The sequence below is a fragment of the Camelus dromedarius genome, chromosome 8, assembly GCF_036321535.1.
Source record: "Camelus dromedarius isolate mCamDro1 chromosome 8, mCamDro1.pat, whole genome shotgun sequence".
In the NCBI taxonomy this organism is placed as follows: Eukaryota; Metazoa; Chordata; class Mammalia; order Artiodactyla; family Camelidae; genus Camelus; species Camelus dromedarius.
This window is the reverse complement of record NC_087443.1, coordinates 52,856,518-52,873,816: the sequence shown is the minus strand read 5'-3', so window position 1 is coordinate 52,873,816 and position 17,299 is coordinate 52,856,518. Positions and strand designations below refer to the sequence as shown.

General features: G+C 48.5%; 2 protein-coding genes across 3 annotated transcripts in view; both read right to left on the bottom strand.

Annotated features, from left to right (window-relative positions):
- Positions 1 to 499: 499 nt before the first annotated feature.
- LOC105084365 (cytochrome P450 26C1) lies at positions 500 to 8,732 on the bottom strand. Its single transcript, XM_010974503.3, has 6 exons — positions 8,529 to 8,732; positions 7,777 to 8,001; positions 7,041 to 7,316; positions 5,533 to 5,688; positions 3,245 to 3,574; positions 500 to 1,342 (listed from the first exon to the last, which is right to left on the bottom strand). The coding sequence occupies exons 1-6, from the start codon at positions 8,730 to 8,732 to the stop codon at positions 965 to 967; spliced, it is 1,569 nt and encodes a 522-aa protein (XP_010972805.2). The 3' UTR covers positions 500 to 964.
- A 1,682-nt stretch (positions 8,733 to 10,414) lies between these two features.
- The window catches only part of EXOC6 (exocyst complex component 6), a 169,081-nt gene continuing 162,196 nt past the window's right edge, over positions 10,415 to 17,299 (bottom strand). For both annotated transcript variants that reach the window (XM_064488226.1, XM_031461390.2), the window contains 2 exons: positions 12,837 to 12,949; positions 10,415 to 11,708 (listed from right to left, as the gene is read on the bottom strand). In XM_064488226.1, coding sequence (XP_064344296.1) covers positions 11,576 to 11,708; positions 12,837 to 12,949 — 246 coding nt within the window. In that variant the 3' untranslated portion in view covers positions 10,415 to 11,575. The remainder of the gene's footprint in view (positions 11,709 to 12,836; positions 12,950 to 17,299) is intronic.

Sequence of the window (17,299 nt, the reverse complement as noted above, 5' to 3'; positions counted from 1 at the left end):
GAGAAGTTCCAGCAGTCTGGGCCCCAGGCTGCCCAGGATCCTCGCCCCTTTCTGGGTATATGCAGAGTGGGTCCTTCTGAGAGCATCTTTCCCAGGTCTCCCCCACCTGCCACCCCACTTTCCCACCAGTGAGCAGCTGCCCAGCTAAGCTGTAGCCTCCTCACTGAACCACTGCCAGCAAACTTTACTTCTTGGCCTTCCCATTTTGGGTACAAATATTCCAAGCCTCTCTGATTATGTCTCAACCTCCCAGGAAAATAATCCAACCTTCGAGCCCTTTCCATGTGCCTAGGCTCCCTTGTATCAATGGAAAGATTACATGCGTTCTTGAACTAGGAATTTTTCTTTTAAGAAATCGCCAACAGAATGCGGTGTTGAGCCTGTTTAGAGTCCTGGAAGTGGCAGTTCTGGGTTTCCGCCGAGACCGGAGGAGTGGCCGGGGCGCGCCAAGAGGAGGCCAGCTGCCTAAGGGCCTTCCATTGGGCAACTTCACGGTGTGTCTTCCTATGGCCCAAAGCCAGCCCAGGGATGCGCTCCCGGCCTAGCCGCTTCCTCGCAAGGGTTGCAGGTCCTATCTCGTTCGCTAGATCTCTGGCACTCCCCGATCCTTCCCTAGCAATCCTCCCCGGGGCCCCGTAACCCATGCACCTTCCCGGGCTTGGCTCCTAGTGGAGATCTCTTCCCTCCATCCCTGAGATCCTGGGAAGGGCCTAAGAATCTTGGCCCACGATCTTTCCTCCCTCAGGGTGCGGAGTGCAGGCGGCACCTTCCCACCGGCCTGGGCACTTCTCCAGTGCGGTGGCGGTGGCTCACGCTCCTCCTCCTCGGAGTCCGGCACAGAGCCGCATTCGGTGGCGGTTTGTTGAACGAGACAGCGCCCGACCCGGCACTGGAGAACGGCAGATGGGCGGAGCCGCGAGCGTGCCGCTGCCACTGGACCAGTCAGGTCCCGCAGCGCAGCGGCTCAGAGGCGTCGCGCATCATGCGCGGCCGAAGGCTCAAGAGGGTAGAAAAAGAGCCGCAGCCCGTCCACCGGGTGCACGATGGGCACGGTCTGCATGGCGGGAAAGGCAGGCGTGGCCAGTTCCCAGCGCGCCGTGCGCACCAGCTCCACCGCGAGCAGCTGGAGCACGGTCTGCGCCAGCTCCTGGCCGAGACAGCTGCGCGCACCGCCGCCGAACGGGATATAATGGAAGCGGCCGGCGGCGCCCCGCGCATCCTCGCCCGCAGAGCCGAAGCGCTCGGGGTCGAAGCCCTCGGGCGGACTGCGGTAAACCGCGGCCGTCTCATGCGTGTCCCGGATGCTGTACATCACATTCCAGCCCTTGGGGATCTGGTAGCCCTGCGTGGAGTTGAAGAGACCCGCTTAACCACGAGGCACTCGGAAACCCAGCCCGAACCTATCTTGCACCGCTGGTACATCAAACAGGCTTCCGAAAACCCACAGGGACGCAGGTGTAACCTGGAAGCTAGGAGATCGCTCTGCATCCCCATCTCAGCTCCTTCTCTGGTGAGCTGTGAAACCTTGGGCTAAATACTCAATCTCTCTGAGCCTCAGTTTCTTAATTGATAAAGAGGACAAAAACGTCCATTTTGTTGTGAGCATTCAAATAACGGGTCTGGCATATATATTAGTGGTCAGTAAATGTGTTCCGTTATTTTTATGTCTCCATGTTTTGTTTTTCTCTTTCCTTTCTCTTCTTACATTATAGCAGGAGAACTAAATTCTTGTCCTGCACCAACCAGCTGCCTGGGTCAGAACAGTGCAAATGACAGTTCCTCTATGGTCATCTTAATTATACAGCTCTTCTTTGCACTGAACTGAAAACTGCCTCTCTGTCCTCGCTACCCATCAGCTGTACAATAATGTTCAGGTCGGGTAGCCACAATCTAAGAAGGTACACATGAGAACTACACTGGGGAGTCTTTAAAATGTCGGAAAGGAGCTTTCATGTTCCCTTTGCTCACCTCTAACTTTTCAACTATTCCTCTTTTGACAAGTCTTCCAACCCTGACTATCCTGCTTCCCTCGCCTGAACAGGCTCCATGCTGTCTGGGTAGACACAGGCAGACAGAAGATCTTGGAATCACCAAGGAGCTTTCCCTCTCCTCTCTAGGCCTCAGTTTTCCCACCTAGAAGCTGGAGGATGGTTAAGACCGCTGCCTCTAGTCACCCTGCTGGTCCAGTGCTCTACTCCCTCAGTCTCCCTAAGGTCTGGCACCCCTGCACCTGCGCAATGACTTCTAAATTTCAACATTCACCATCCAAGACACTTCTGAACATCTCACTAATCCTCCCACCTTTGTCTGGGCTGTCCCCTCTCAGTGGTGTGCTGTCCCCTCCTAACCCTTCACTGCTCCAGTTCAAATGCCAGCTCCCAAAATGTTTTTTTTATCATTCAGCACTAGAGATCACCCTCTTCACACCACAGTTTGCAATGAAGTTGCTGGCCCTGGCCCCCTTTCTCTCTATGACAGAGTCTCAAGGGCAGAATCCCAGTCCCTTCGATACCATCAAACCCTGGTATGCAACACGCTAGTGATGTTTGCTGTTTAAAGGTCAGGGAAGGAGGTGACCACTCTGCCTGGTGCTGCCCAGAGCCTGAGTGGGTGTAGAGGGGACGCAGTGACAGCCATTCAGGCAAACACCCTCGGTTTGACAGAGCTAGGGGTCCACTCCCAGATGCTGTCAATGCGCAGAACCGCCCGGCCCAACCTGGAGAGTCAGAACTGGAAAGGATCAAAGTAGCTTCCTTCCAGAGAGTAAACTGAGGCCCAGACTGAGAAGGGAATTGCCCAAGGTCATCTCCCAGAGATGTGACCCCGCTTCCCTGGAATCCGGCCTCAGCTGGGGCCCTGGAAAGGTAAAAATGATTGGTCCCTTGATCTTGTGAGGGAGTAAGAAAGATGGGGTACGGGACATAATGGGGGGCCCTACCCAGCCTCACTGGCTGAGAGGGGTTTGCTGTGTGGAGAAAAGGATGTTTTTGTTCTAAAACTCGGCTCTAATTCAGTTGACCCACCGGGACCACTGCCAAAAGCTTAAGTGTGCAGGGTCTCTAACCTTGCCGGCTCGCCAGGCGCCAGACTTTTCACCCTCAAACCGTGGTTCCCGGGAAAAGGAACAAGGCTCAGCCCATTTTACAGGCGGAAAAGCGGAGGCCCCCGAGGAGTCCTAACCCCTCCCTCTCCCTCCCCGCCCTTCTCCGGCAGGCGGCAGGGGCGGGGCCGGCGGCGCACTTACGTTGATCTCGAAGGTGCGCAGGGCGGTGCGGTAGCCCCCGGACACGGGCGGCAGGAGGCGCAGCACCTCCTTGACCACGCAGCCGACGTAGCGCAGGCGGCCCAGCGCCGCCAGGCTGAGGTCTGGCTCGCAGCCGCAGTTGGGCCGGGGCCCTGCGCCGCCCCCCGTGGCCCCCGCCGCGCAGCCGCACGCGCGCCCCAGCCCCTGCGCATCCAGCTCCTGCTGGATCTTGGCGATAGCCGCCGGGTGCTGCAGAAGCAGCAGGACGAGGGACGTGCTGGCGCTGGCCGTGGTGAAGAAGGCGGCGAAGAGCAGCTCCACAGCTGATTCCTGCAAGACAGCCAGGTTGAGGCTCAGGGTGCCCACTTTCACAGCTGCTCACAGGCCGGAGCGCAGAGATAAGCTCCCTGGGCGGCTGCCTGCGCGGGTCCTGGGGTCGACTGAATTCCAAGTCCGCCGCTTGAGGAAGCCACAGATAGCAATAAGCAAAAGCAGCATCTATCCAGTTGCCTTGGGAGGTTCCCAAAGATAATGCCAGAAACTTTTTGTGTGTACTGTTCTTGGCGCTTTAAGTGTATTAACTCATTCGATTCTCACTCTGTGAGGCACAATTACTGGCCGTTTTAAGGGTGGGAAACTGAGGCTAGGAGAAGGTCTAAAGGTCCCTACGGTCAGCAGTCCCAGTAGTCGGGGGCTCGGGAGTCCAGTGCTCTGTCTGAACCATGCAGTACTGCCTGCAACCCCAGCCGGGCAGTGACTGCAGCGGAATTGTTTAAGGCACCTGCAATAGCAGCGCCAGCCTCTCACCAAAGCATGGTTTCTTTCTCCCGCTTAGTGGTGGTCCCAGTGAGTGATTAAACTTCTTCCTGGTTTGCCCAGCCAGAAGGACAGAGGGGCCTGGTGGCTTCACCATCCAGGCCCCAACCCTTACTCTGCCTCCACTCTCCCAACTCCTGTGTGGTATCTTCCTTCCTGGCAGCACCCAGTTTGTGTTTACACACTGATTGATGTGATCATAGAATCAATGTGTCCCCCTCCTCTCCAGCACCAGCAGTGTTTTGCTCACCACTGTATCCCAAGTCCCAGCATGGAAACTGGCACCAAATAAGTAGACAGTATTTGTGGAATGAATGACCTGACCCAAGGTTAACTGCCTGCCCTGGATAAGATGGAGAGCCAGGTGAAAACCTTAGAGCCCCAAGGTCCTCCTTGACCAGCCAGGACTGAAATTTTCTGGTCAGTGGGTCCCTTCCTGAGAACCTGGAGGGTATTATCACTCCCTCCCCAGCCCTGCCAAGGCAGAGTCACCATCTACTCCTTTCCACACCACTTCCCTTCTCAGAACTATTCTTATCCACCAGCTCCCCCAGGACTCATGCACCTGCTCATCTACTTCTAACCCCCTTGACTCTTTCAGACTTCACAAGCACCTGGGAGTCAGGGAAGAGTTTATTAGTCCCAATCTCCGAGAAGAAACTAAGGCTGAGCCCCACCCTTCAGTAGCCAGCTGGCGGAAAGTGGGAAATCAAGGCCCAGAGAAAGGATGGGAGTTACTTATGGAAGGACTGAGGTGTTTCCATTTCTAACTCCCTCCTGCCCCCCAACCTCTCCACTCCTTTTTGGGTTCTCAAGCAGGTGGGCCCGGGGGCCATTCCAGAGCCTCCCTCCTTACCTCCATTGCATGTTGGTCTACATGGGAAGGGGTTCTAATTATCCATTAGATTCTGCAGTGGCGAAACAGACAGTTAGAGAGGTGCCAGGTGCCAAGATAGCTCATGGAAGGAGTGTAGATTGGGGGAGGAAAACGGAAGTTTCAAGGAGGCTGTGGAATATGATGCTGAGCCCTTAGGGTTTGTCGGGAAAAGGGGTGAAGAGAGCTTCACAGGCAGGGGGACAGCAGAGGCAAAGGCATGGAGTGACAGAGAAGGGGAGGAGGGAGGAGAGGGAAGTGGGGAGGGAGGAGAGGGAAAGAAGGGTAGGGAGGAGGAAGGAGAGGGAAGGGGGGGGCAGGGAGGGTGGGGAAGGGGAGGGTGAGTGGAATCTGTTTGGGGCCAGAACCTGTAAAGGCCTAGAATTCATGCTTTCAATACTCTTACTACGAGGGACAGCCACTGGCCCAGGGCCACAGAGGTAGTGGGTGCAGCTGAGCTGTGCCTGGAACCCAGGTCTCCTTTTCCCCCTCACTCTGAGTGCCTCTGGACTTTGCTCCATGCTCCAGGGATGCAGCATGTGTGCAGAGACCTGCTAGAAATGCAAGAGGGGCAGAGGAGAAATCTCCCACCACCTACCTTCAGCTCCTGCACGGAGAGCTCCTGGCCCAGCTCCCTAGTGCTGTAGATGATCATGCCCAGGGCATCGCCTGGCTCTACAGCCTTGTCTTCGTGAAGCTTCTCTGCAATGGCCTCCTCCAGGTGCTGATGCAGCTGGTCCCGTGCCCGGATGCCCTGATGTGCAGGGAGAGAAGGGAGGTGGGGCAGGAAGGATAAGGGGGCCAGCCCTGGGCACTGACCCCCCAAAATCTTCCCGGGGCTTCTCTGGCTCTGCTGAGATCCTGGTGTTAACAGTTTCCCAGCTGAAATCCATGCCTGGCACATAGAAGAGACACGATAAATGCTCAGGAATTTCTCCACTCTCCCCATTCTTTCTTAATTATCACAAGCCCCCTTGGAGGGCAAGGCAAACAGTTACTGTCCTTCTAAGGGGAGGATGCTGAAGCTCAGAGAGGTCAAGCAGTTGGCCAGAGTCACACAGCTGTCAGTGTTCCTTCCTGGCACACAGCCCAGTCAGGGAGTCAGCCCATTGTCCTTTCCCTGCATGAGGCTCAGGCAGGAGCAGTGGGCAACAGTGCAGAGAGGAAGGGACACCATGATGCACCCAGGAACCCGCTGCCTTAAAGAACACTACGGGAATTACCCTCTCTAAGGGGTTGGCGAGAGGGCTGGGGTGTCCCTCCAGAGCTCAGGGAGCAAGCGCAGCAAAAGCATCTGCTGGAGGAAGCATTTTGAGCACTTGGGTTTTATAGTCAGGGGAGATCAGTTCAAATCCTTCCTCTGCCCCTACTAGCTGTGTGATCTTGGACAAGTCATTAATCTTTCTGAGCTTCAGTTTCTTCATCAATAAAATGAGAATAGTAATACTTTGTAGGCCGAGAGGATTAAATCAGAAAATGTTACCAAGGCGATCAGCCCATGGATCAGCATGTTCTTCTGTACATAACTATTATTTTCATTCAGGTGACTGAAAGCCAGGGCATCGGCACAGTGAGAAGCCCCGGCTCAGTTACTCTCTGCGCCAGGCCGTCGCTCTAAAGTTTGAAGAAGCCGTGGTTCTCTGATCCGGAAACTAGCGGGCCTGGGGCCGCGGGCGGGCAGCCGGCACCCACCCCTCTCCGACCCGAGCTGGCGCCGGGCTGGGCCGGGGGCGTGTCTGCGGCCCTAGAGCTCCCATCCGTTCCGCAGCCGTCGGTCTTCCAAAGAGGCGCTGGAGGCCGGGCCGGGAGGCGCCGCTCTGAGGAGGGGCTGGGACGACTGGCTGGGCGCCCGTCACCGAGACCCAAAGTCGGAAAGCCCGCGGCGGCTGGAGCTGGAGCTCATCCCGTCAGGCGTGATCCAGAGAAGGTGTGTGGCCCGCCTCGGGTCACACAGCGATTCAGGACAGAGGCTAGCCCCGGCGCCCACCGCCACTCCACGCCGCCGCCTCCCCACACTGGGCCAAGCCTCCGTCTCCCAGCAGAGGTGATGCCCGGGGCACGCCAAGGGAGCCCCAAAGGGAAGGTCTGGGGCGGGGTCGGCAATACCTTGCGCAGACCGCTGAAGGGCACATCTAGTGGCAGCGAGAAGAGGTTCTCCACGAACTGCTCAAAGGTGCGGGCCAGCTCCGAGCACTGGGCCTCGTCTAGCCGTAGCCCCAGTAGGATGCGCGCGGCCATGCGAAAGGTGAGCGCTTTGGCGGCCTCGTAGACAGCAACCGGCCCGCGGGCTGCGCACCAGGAGCGCACCTCCTGCCGCAGCGCCCCCTGCAGGCGAGGCACGTAGCGCTCCAGAGCCGCGCGGCTAAACACTCGTGCCAGGATCTGTGGGGAGCGCGCTGAGTCAGCCTGCTCCGGGACTCCAGAAGAACCAGAAGGCCAATTTCGGTCCCTTCTTCTACGCGACCCGGACCCAAATGTGTCGGCTTTTGCTCTTGCCATTCCCTCTAGTTCTTCTCTGATGTACACAGCCCCTCCCATTCATCCAGGTTACAGGGGCCACCTTCTCCAGGAAGTCATCGCTAACCCTCTCCCAGTTTGAGTTTCCAGCGCTTCTGGTATCAGAATCACAGAGGATCGGAGATGAAAGGAACTTTAAGTCCCAGTGCTCGCCTTATAAACCGAAGCCGGATAATGTTAAGGTACTGGCCCAATGCCACCACCTTGCTAGGGGTCCTGGCCAGGTTCACAGTGTACCCCCAATACCTAGCCCTGGCCTAGACCACAGCAGGTACCCGGGAACCGCGGGTCTGACGTCCCGACGGCCTTTCCGTTTGGGGCTCACCTTCCGCCGCTGCCGGTGCGGCTCGCCAACCGCGCCGAGCAGTGTGTGCGAGCCCAGTAGGATGTGCGCGCTCTGCGGCCACTGGCTGCGCACAAGACGGTGCTCGCCCAACAGGATTGTGCGCACGTTCTCGGCGCCGCTCACACGGATCACCGGCCTGCCCAGCAGGTGCGTCTTGAACACTGTCCCGTAGCGCTCCCGGCGGGAGCTGTGGAACCGCGAGCCCTGCGAACAAGGCGGAGCAAAGAGGGCCGGGGCCCTTGGGCCTCGGCTGCGGATCTAGCCCAGGCCTTCCAAATGACCCTTGATAACCACCACCTACTCCAGGCTGGCGTCTTACTCTTTACAAAATAGAATCTCAAATGGGCCTCGCGACTACCTTAAGGGAATGTACAGGCTCCTGTTTCCACTGGTGAGATGAGGAAACTGAGGCTCAGAATGGGGACGTGAGGGCCAAAAGGCTCAAGGCTGAAACGCGTCCCCAACTCCTGATTCTATGGTGGCAGGACATACAGTTCTAGAACCTCTCTGTTCACCCCCGCATTGCGTTGGGACTTAAGTTGCGATGGGGAGAACTCTGGTGGCATACGGTCCCTTCGCGGGAACAGCTGGGCAAAGGCGGGGGCTGTATATGCTCCCTGGGATCCTGGGCTACAGGAAGCGACTGGTTACGAACCCTGGGAACATTGAGAGCCAGTAGGGGCAAGGGAAGAAGGGGCCATATTGGGGTGCGGGAACAACAGACTGCTCACCTGAACTAACCAGTGCAGCGTTTCCCCGAAGAAGGGCCAGCCCATGGAGCCTTTGGGCAGGGGCAGGGCAGAAGCTCGGTCCCGGCTCAACGTCCAGCGGAGGGTCCAGAGGTGCTGGGCCAGGCTAAGTAGCAGGCCGGCGCACAGGAGAGCGGTGCCCGCCGCCCCCAGCACCGACAGGCAGCTCAACCCCCAGGGGAACATGGCCAGCCTGCGGAGGCCAGGCCGCTCCGAGCGCAGGGGGCGCAGGAGCTGGGGCGCCGGCAGAGCGCAGTGCTCACCCGTTCTGTCCGGAAAGGGCCTGGGGCTTGGGGACCAAAACCGAGATTTACAAACTCGGACAGGGACTTCACTCTAAAAGCAGACAGGCAGTGGAGGGCGGCAGTGACCACGCGCCCTTAGCAGACGTGCCTTCATTGAGACCCGCGAGCTCAGCGCTCAGGACTTTTCCCGGAGTCTGAAGGCTCCCGTGCCAAAATGCAAGCCCCTCACGGGGGTGCCGGCTGCCTTGGGACCGCTCGCGCCGGGCACCTCCCACCTCCTCCCCGGGTCAGCACTCCTTTAATAGAAGCAGTGAGGGAGGGCAAAATGAGGAGCAACTCACCGAAGTTGCCAACCAGGGCTGTGCTCACCGGGGCTGTAGACCCCCGCCCACCTCTCTCTCCTCCAGCCTTTTAACCCTTCTCAGCCCACCCAGACCACATTTATATAGATATTGACTCCCTCCCTACAGATTGATCCCGATTCACACAACGTGACGCGCCTGTTTGTATTTAAAGCGCTCTATTCAAAGTAATGATTGGAGGCGGTGGGCAGCGGCGCGCTCTCCCAGGAGTAGGAGTCGGGAATGGCAGCCTCTGCGGCGCGACGGCTGAGCCGGGGGCTGAGCCCCACTCAGATCCTCGGGCGGGGTCTGCAGTTTCGCGCCAAGAACCTCCCGGCTCCCAGCGGGGGCTCGGCGGGTGGACGAACCGAGTGCGCGGAGCTAACTCGAGCTCTCTGTGGGATCCCCACCTTCGAGCTTCCAGGTGCCCTTTCCCCTCCTGGCACACCAAGGCTAAAGCACTGGGGGTTCTCCACTTTGCTCTGTTTACTTTCAGGGAAATTGCGGTTTTCGATGACTGCCTTGACATCGCAAGCACCTACTAAGGATGGCCGGGTTCGACATCCCCCAACCGCCCAAGGTCTCTGATCTACCACTTCCAGAATCCTTCAAAAGATGGTAGTGTCATTGCTGCACAAAGCTTCAAAGAGACACCCTAAGCCCACGAGGAGCAGATATCCCCGGGTGCCTTTCGGGTCTCAAAGACCCCTTCGTATCCTTCCCACCCCATCAATCTACACGGTTGCTTCTCGGGCTTTTTTGTGGGGCTCCAAATGCCTCAAGACTTGCACGTCCCAGCGCAACTGGGGTGTGCGTGTGCGTGTGTGTTTGCGTGCGTGCAGGGTGCTTGTTTTCCTGAGAAGAGTAAAGTGATCACCACAAGACCATCACCGCTGCGGACTCGCAGTGGTCTGCTCCAAGCAGTGCAGAGCCGGCGTCTTTCCGAATTAGGAGGACGCCTCAGCCCAAGACGGGAAGACGTCCCGCGTGCCCTGGAGGGCTGGGTAAGGCACGCCAGGGACACCACATTTCAGCCCTTAAAGAGAACGAGCTGTTCACCGCTTCCCTCGTAACTTCCAGATTGTATTGTGCCTGGAATTACCATGTTTTCCATGTAATTTTTTTAATGTTATAAACTACTTTAAGGAAAAGAGATAGTCAAGAAAATAAATGCTTATTATGTTTTGGTGACACTCTCAGTTGTAACAGCTAGCGAATAATAGCCTTTCTGAAGGAAGCAGTTGTTTTAAACCAGGAAGCTCTAAATAGATGTAGCAACGAATTTTCAGCAACTTGCTCAACCTTTTTAATATTTCATCACAAAATCAAGAAATGTACATAGAATTCTTTACACTTATTTTACAGAGTAAAATATAAGTTTCTTACAGGCATGAATCCTGAAAATGCAAAAAGGATTATTCAGTATAAATACAATGAAGAGAAAGTAAGGATCAGACTGATATTACCATCTGGACCACAGTAATTTACACAGAGAAAAATGTACATTCGTTTTAGGTTTTCCAGAGTTCATTTGGTTTGGCTTGTTTCCACAGTGAGGATACCATACTGAGATCTCCTCTTTGAAGAAAGTAACCTGACCCCTGTGGTAACTTGTGTGTGTAGGAACACATCTATCCTAGCGCGAGCTGCACCTGAAGTGGTTAGTCCCACTTATTTCCTATCCTTCTAACTTGAACCAAGCCAAACCAGATCAATTGGATCCAGCTACAGATAATATAGTTAGAAATAATAACCCTGCTGAACAGGAACACTGCGTCTTAAAAAAATCTAAACACCTTTTCTTCATATTCATATTAAATTAAACCAACCCAAGTAGAACAAATAATTCACATTCTTATCAGGTTAAATGAAGTTTGATTTCAGGGACCTTTAAAGATTCGTCCTTTTCCTCCCTCAGAATCAGCAGAATTAGAAAATTTAGTCTACTTAAATCATACTGAGATGAAAATTAAAGTTAAAAGTCGGAAAATGACAGTGAAATGCTCCCAAATCAGACATGATTGCATTCCAAAGCCAGATACTGGGGGAAAACACACACACACACACACACACACACACACACATACACACACACACACACACACACATTATTCAAGTTCAAATAGAAAAGAAATACTTATATGTAGAGGCATAAGTTTTTCTAATGTATTTACAATCAGTTTCATATACAATTTTTGACCTGATTATATATTACCCTCATAGTGAAAAAAAGTCACATTTTCCATATATAAAATACTATTCAATTATTTAAAAATCCATACAAATCATATTTATAATTGTTTCTTGTTTAAGCTCTCATCATTGTCTTTTCTCTATTGTATTTTCAAATTATGCAAACAAGTTTGTGTATCATGACCAGTGTTTGTTAGGTATCAATGCTGAGTCTCAGATTTGTTGTCACTGAGTACAAGCGATGTGAAGTCTATGTATGCTGGGACATACCATTCACCAAACTTCTCAGCTGTTTCACGACTGTCTCTATCAGCTTCTGTTTGTCTCGATCATTCTTTCTGAACTGAGCAAATATATTGTTCTTTTTGCTAGTATCCTTCATCCTAGGAATATATGTGAAAGAAGAAGCTTTAGTAAAAGGAAATTAAAAGCTATGCCGTCACAAATAAAATATCTTGGCATGCTCTGGATTATCTCACACTAATCCTATGCTTGAAAAATATAGTTCAAAGAAAATAGGTATTACTAATAATATTACAGAGATAGCAACTACACAAAAAATTAGCAGCTTTATTTTGCATTCTATATGAAGTGGTGTTTTTGCATTAGTATGGAAATCTAAAGCATAATAAGTTTGCTTATATCATACTATTTTCTAACATCATTTCATAAAGTATGCTAAAATACATACCCTCTATGGACTCTGCAAATCACATTCATAGCAAGACAAGGTGAAAGGAAAAATAACATTAGAAAATCAAAAGCAGCCTTTTTTTTTTTTGCCTCAGTGGTGTTTCATGGCATTGCAAAACAAGTTTACATTTATTTAAAACAGCTCCTTGTGTCCTCTCAAATCAAATACACCACATATTTTGAACTGTTGGGGAAAATAATATACACTTTTAATTCAAAACTTGAAAAATTTAAGTGATACTTAAAATGAAATATGATAGAGTGAAAAGAAAATCTGCCACATTGAGAGGGAAAAGTACACCTACACTGGTATTATTTTAAATTGGAGAACACATATCAGTAAATATTCTATTATTTCAGTTTTTATAATATTATTTTTTCAAAACACATACTTCTCTACCTGTAAAGATTCCAAGTCCATCACGGTAGGATTTAGACAGCACTGGTGGCAAACATTCCAATCCCTAGCCATGTTTTACAAAATGCCTTCTTTCCTGTGTTACAGTATTTTTAAAAAATAGTTCCGACTCTCACTTATCTTTAGTAAGCATATTTCCATAGCCAATTAAGCCTGCTATTGAAGATACAATAGGAAAATTCTTTTGTTCATATCAACATAAACAGCAATCTCATATATAAAACTACACTAATACTGAAGGCGAGAAACAAAGAGGCTTATATTTTGGTCATTAAAAATGAACTGAGCTTTTAAGCTCCATACAGACATTTCTCTTTTGATAAAAATCTCTAGTTTTCAATTATTACTGAATCACAAAATGCTAAAATAGCATGACAAAAAGTTTCCAGAATATACTCACTTCTCCAAAAGAGTAAGGGCTGTGTTTGGATTTACCCGAAGGTACTTAGAAGCTGGCTGTCCATAATCAGCTAGGTAAGTAGACCAATCCCAAACCATGAACAGGTCAAGGAGCTGAGGAAGATGGGGGAAGATGTTAAACCGACTTGTGATTGTTTCTCTACAGCTTATACATAAAGTATATGCTACTCTTTTTCCATTTTAACGCAACCTGCTTCTTGGATGCAACAGAACGGGAAAATTCATTTTTAAAACTTCATTAACAAAATTTTATAACCAACATAGTAGATAATATCTTTTCACTTTTGGAATTACTAAAATTGTCTGGGGTTGCTTTTTTTTAATAAACTACTTAATTGCATTTTCAAACAATTGTAAAATACTGAAAACATTGTTAATATAATTATATTAACACTTGTACTGATGTATAGACATCAAATCTTTGCACATTATTCAGCTTATACTCAAATTTTATTAATAAGGGTTGGTGATACTAACTGAAGAATTTTAAAGAACTTAAATTGAACCCTTTTTCTTAGAGGTTAAGTATGTTTACCTTTCAAAGAAGCTGTTTGCACCTAGACTTTTCCCAAAGTAATTTAAACCGAAAAGCTCAGATAATCTCAATGAAGTACATTAAACAACCTCTGCTGGATTCTCCCCAGTGACAGATCCTCAGTTGTGTTATGAAATGAGGCCTTCAGGACTCAGCCTGTTAACTCTAGGCAATCATTTTGTATCAACAAACAACAACAAAAAAGAAACCCTCTTGTTTTCCATAGTGTTTTAAAACTATTTGCTTTATACTCTCCAGTTAGAATTGTTGTCAAATATGGAAGTAATCTTTTAAAAGCAATGCCATGCCTAAACCAAAGCACCAAACTCCTTATCCAACTTTAAAACCCTAATCCCCTTTAAGCCATTTAAAACCAACTTCCTATCCCCATTTGAATTGTTTCAGAAAGCTAAATGCTTTACTTACTACCTTCCTTCAGTTTTTATATTATTCTTTCTTTTTGTTTTAGCTCACTTTAAAAGCAAGGGGTGTATTGGTTTTGCTTTCAAATGAAGGAAGAGGCATTTGTATTTACTCATAGGATATGTGAGCCAACCCACTGGCTCTGAGAGGGATAAAACTTCTGGGGTGATTAAAACCTACAGGAAAGTTACAAGAAACTAGTCCTTTCTTAGGAAGATAATAGACTTGTCTGACTCTTTTCCCAGCCAGTATACAGCTAGTAATACAGATTTTCTTGTAAAAAGAGGAAAATTCTATAATGAAAATGTTAACTACTAATATTAAAAGCCACACTATTTTCTTTTGGACAACATTTTAGGCCATACCAAAAGTTAAAACACTGATACAGAAACTACACGGAGACAATATTAAAAGAATATACTCTCTGAAAAAGAAAAGGGAACGTATTTCAAGTTCTGTGTGATTTTGGACTCTTGCTTGCAACAAGTACATTTCCCCCTTCTTTCACAAGGAGGAAAAGTTACTTTCTACACTCCACAGTGAAAATGTAAGTTGGTAGAACTTCTCTGGAATGTGAATTTGCAGTATGTCTTTAAGAACCTTATAAAAAATGACCATTCTCTTTGACTCAGTAATCCTACTTCTAGGAATCCAACTTCAGGAAACAATAAAGGTAGACAAATTTATGAACAAATATATCAATCTCAAAAATGTTACCTGTGTTATCAAAAACTGAAGAAGGAGAAAAAACAATGAAAACAGTCTAAATCTCAGTATTAAGAGAATGGTTCACCCAGAAGGTGAATGTTATGTGGTTATTCAAACTGATGCACACACAGGATTTAAAATAGCTTGGGAAGGAGCTTATGATAAATGCTGCTACTAAAATTACATAAAATCCATCAAAAGAGACTGGAAGAAAATATGAGAAAATGTTAAGAACTGGTTGTAATTTGGGTGGTGGGATAATGGGTAACTGTTAACTGTTTTCTTTATTTTATTAATATCCCACAATGGACATGTATTAATTCTAGAGTTAGAAATGAGGCTTACATACATGTATATATCCATATTTTGATAAATTCAATAATGAATAGTCCTTACACAGTTGTTAATAAAAGCCTCATTTTGAAGGGGTCTTCTTTCAGGTATACACAGGTATGTGTTTGCACAAGTGTGTGTGGGATGTGCACAGTCAGCAGAAAGTAACCCCTTAACGTACTGGTTGCAATTTCCCTTTCTTTCCAAAGGCATTAGCAACATGACCTTTGGGATTTGGAAGAGGAAGAGGCCTTAAAATAAAGGCTGATCTACCCCCAAGTGGCAATGGAGGAGCCCATTTAATGAATTTAAAACCTACACCAACTTCAACTGTGAACACAGAACTGGTTCTTCTACAGCACAAAAATAGACTTTCCTAGATAAAGAAATATTATGCTTTTTTTTTTTTCACATATGGTCAGAGACATTCATATGTAAATTCCTTACAGCTAGAAATTACAGGAACCACAAAATTTAACCTACCTGGCCACCTATAGACAAGTCTAATCTACATGCTTTCAAATTTATACTAATACTTCATAGAAATACATAAAGTGCATAGTTAACTAGTAGATACCAATGGGAATCTGCATAAATTTGCACATTAATGGTTAAGGAATGCATGGCCAAGGTGGATAAAAGGGCTCTGGATCTAGATAAGATGTACTTATTCGTTCCTCAAATACTGACTGCCCACCTACAATGTGCTAGCTACTGTGCTAGGTATCAGAATATAGTACAGAATGAGACAAGTCCCTGTCCTCAAAAAGTTCACACTGTAGGTGGGGAAAGTAGGGAGGCAGACACTTAATGAGGAAACAAGTACTATTTTGAGGTTAACATGAAGAAATTGTAAAGAAAAAAACTATTCACACAAAATCCTAGTGAGTTAAACTACAGTAACACATGAGGAAGTAACTCTCAATTTAATATCAAGCAAGGTAGAAACAGATTTATGTAGGAGCTGGTGACCACTTGCTCATTATTTTCAGCCCATGAAAGTGGCATCAACTTGAGCACCATTTCAGTGTCTATGTCCCAAAGGATACATGGATGTGGATGGAGAGGGAGACAGGGCCAGCAAGCATGCTGATCTCATATTCAGATTTCTCAATTCCGTGTGTGTAAGGATTTTTCAAATGCATAATACCACATTTCAATAAGTAAATAGAAATAAACTTCACAGAGCTGGGCAGGCAGACTCAGAAAGTGTGGCCAGCAGAGTGTAACCACTCAGTAGATATTCAAGAAACAGCTCCCTGATTGATGACACCAGACCACTATTCCAAGTTTACTGGGGAGTTTTTTCTTAGGCTTTAGGAGCATAACAGATCAGCTCCCTGCGGACAACTCTGGTTTATGCTCTCTGAAAAAGGCCAAAGTTGGCCTGCAGGCAAACGAGGGCAAGTGAATGCAGTCAACCACTTCCTGCCACCTTTCCCAGGCTTTCACTGGGGCTTGACAAAGGGGACAGATTCCCTCTTGATAAGGCATTGGGTCTAATTAAGGTAAATGATCTTCCTAGAAAAAGAAGCACTAATATTTCTGAATGGCCTACCCATATCCCTCCATCCATAACAATTATAAGGTCCTTTTTCACTTTTTTTCTGGGGGGGCGGTAATTTGGTTTCTTTGTTTATTTTTAATGGAAGTACTGGGGATTGAACCCAGAACCTTGCGCATGCAAAGCATGAGCTCTACCACTGAGCTATATTCTTCCCCTCCTTTTCCACTTTTTAAAGTTAAGTTCTATTGAAGCGAAAGATGTAATACAAAACTAGGATGTTATCACAGGGTCCTACCTAACACTATGCCAGGCCAGATTTATGGACTGAGTCCATTGCTAACAGGCTGCTGCCTATGCTTGCTTTGATCAAGAAGCACAATCCCTGGTCTTCGAGATGGTTTAAAAAGAACATGACTGCTCTGGAGCCAGTGTGACAGGAAGGGACGAGGGAACTGGAATGGCACCAGGTACAGCCACTGCCACTCGTCTTCACACAGTCACTGCCTTGGGGACTGTCTCTCACACTCGTTGAGGTTTCACAGGATATACTATGCCCTTAATATTAAAACCTAAAGTATGGAAAAGCCTCACTTCAACATCTCAAGTTTTGCTTCTTTCAGGTGGCAGTACACAAATAATACATTTGTTATTAATCACACAAAATCTCTCTGTCTTATAAATAAACTGTAAGACATGGCCTCAACAGGTGAATTTATTAGTTAACACATATACCTGAAATTCAAAGATGTAGATCAAACATGAACAAAAACAAAAATCTCCCCTAGATTATCCAAAAGCAATTTTACAATTACCTATTAAAGGATAAAGTCAGGCATATTATAATGAAAATTGGTATTAAGTTCTAAAAATGGGCTTATCCCAATAGTCAAGGAAAGTAATTCCACCTTAAATCCTTTTGGGAAGTAAGCAAAGTATG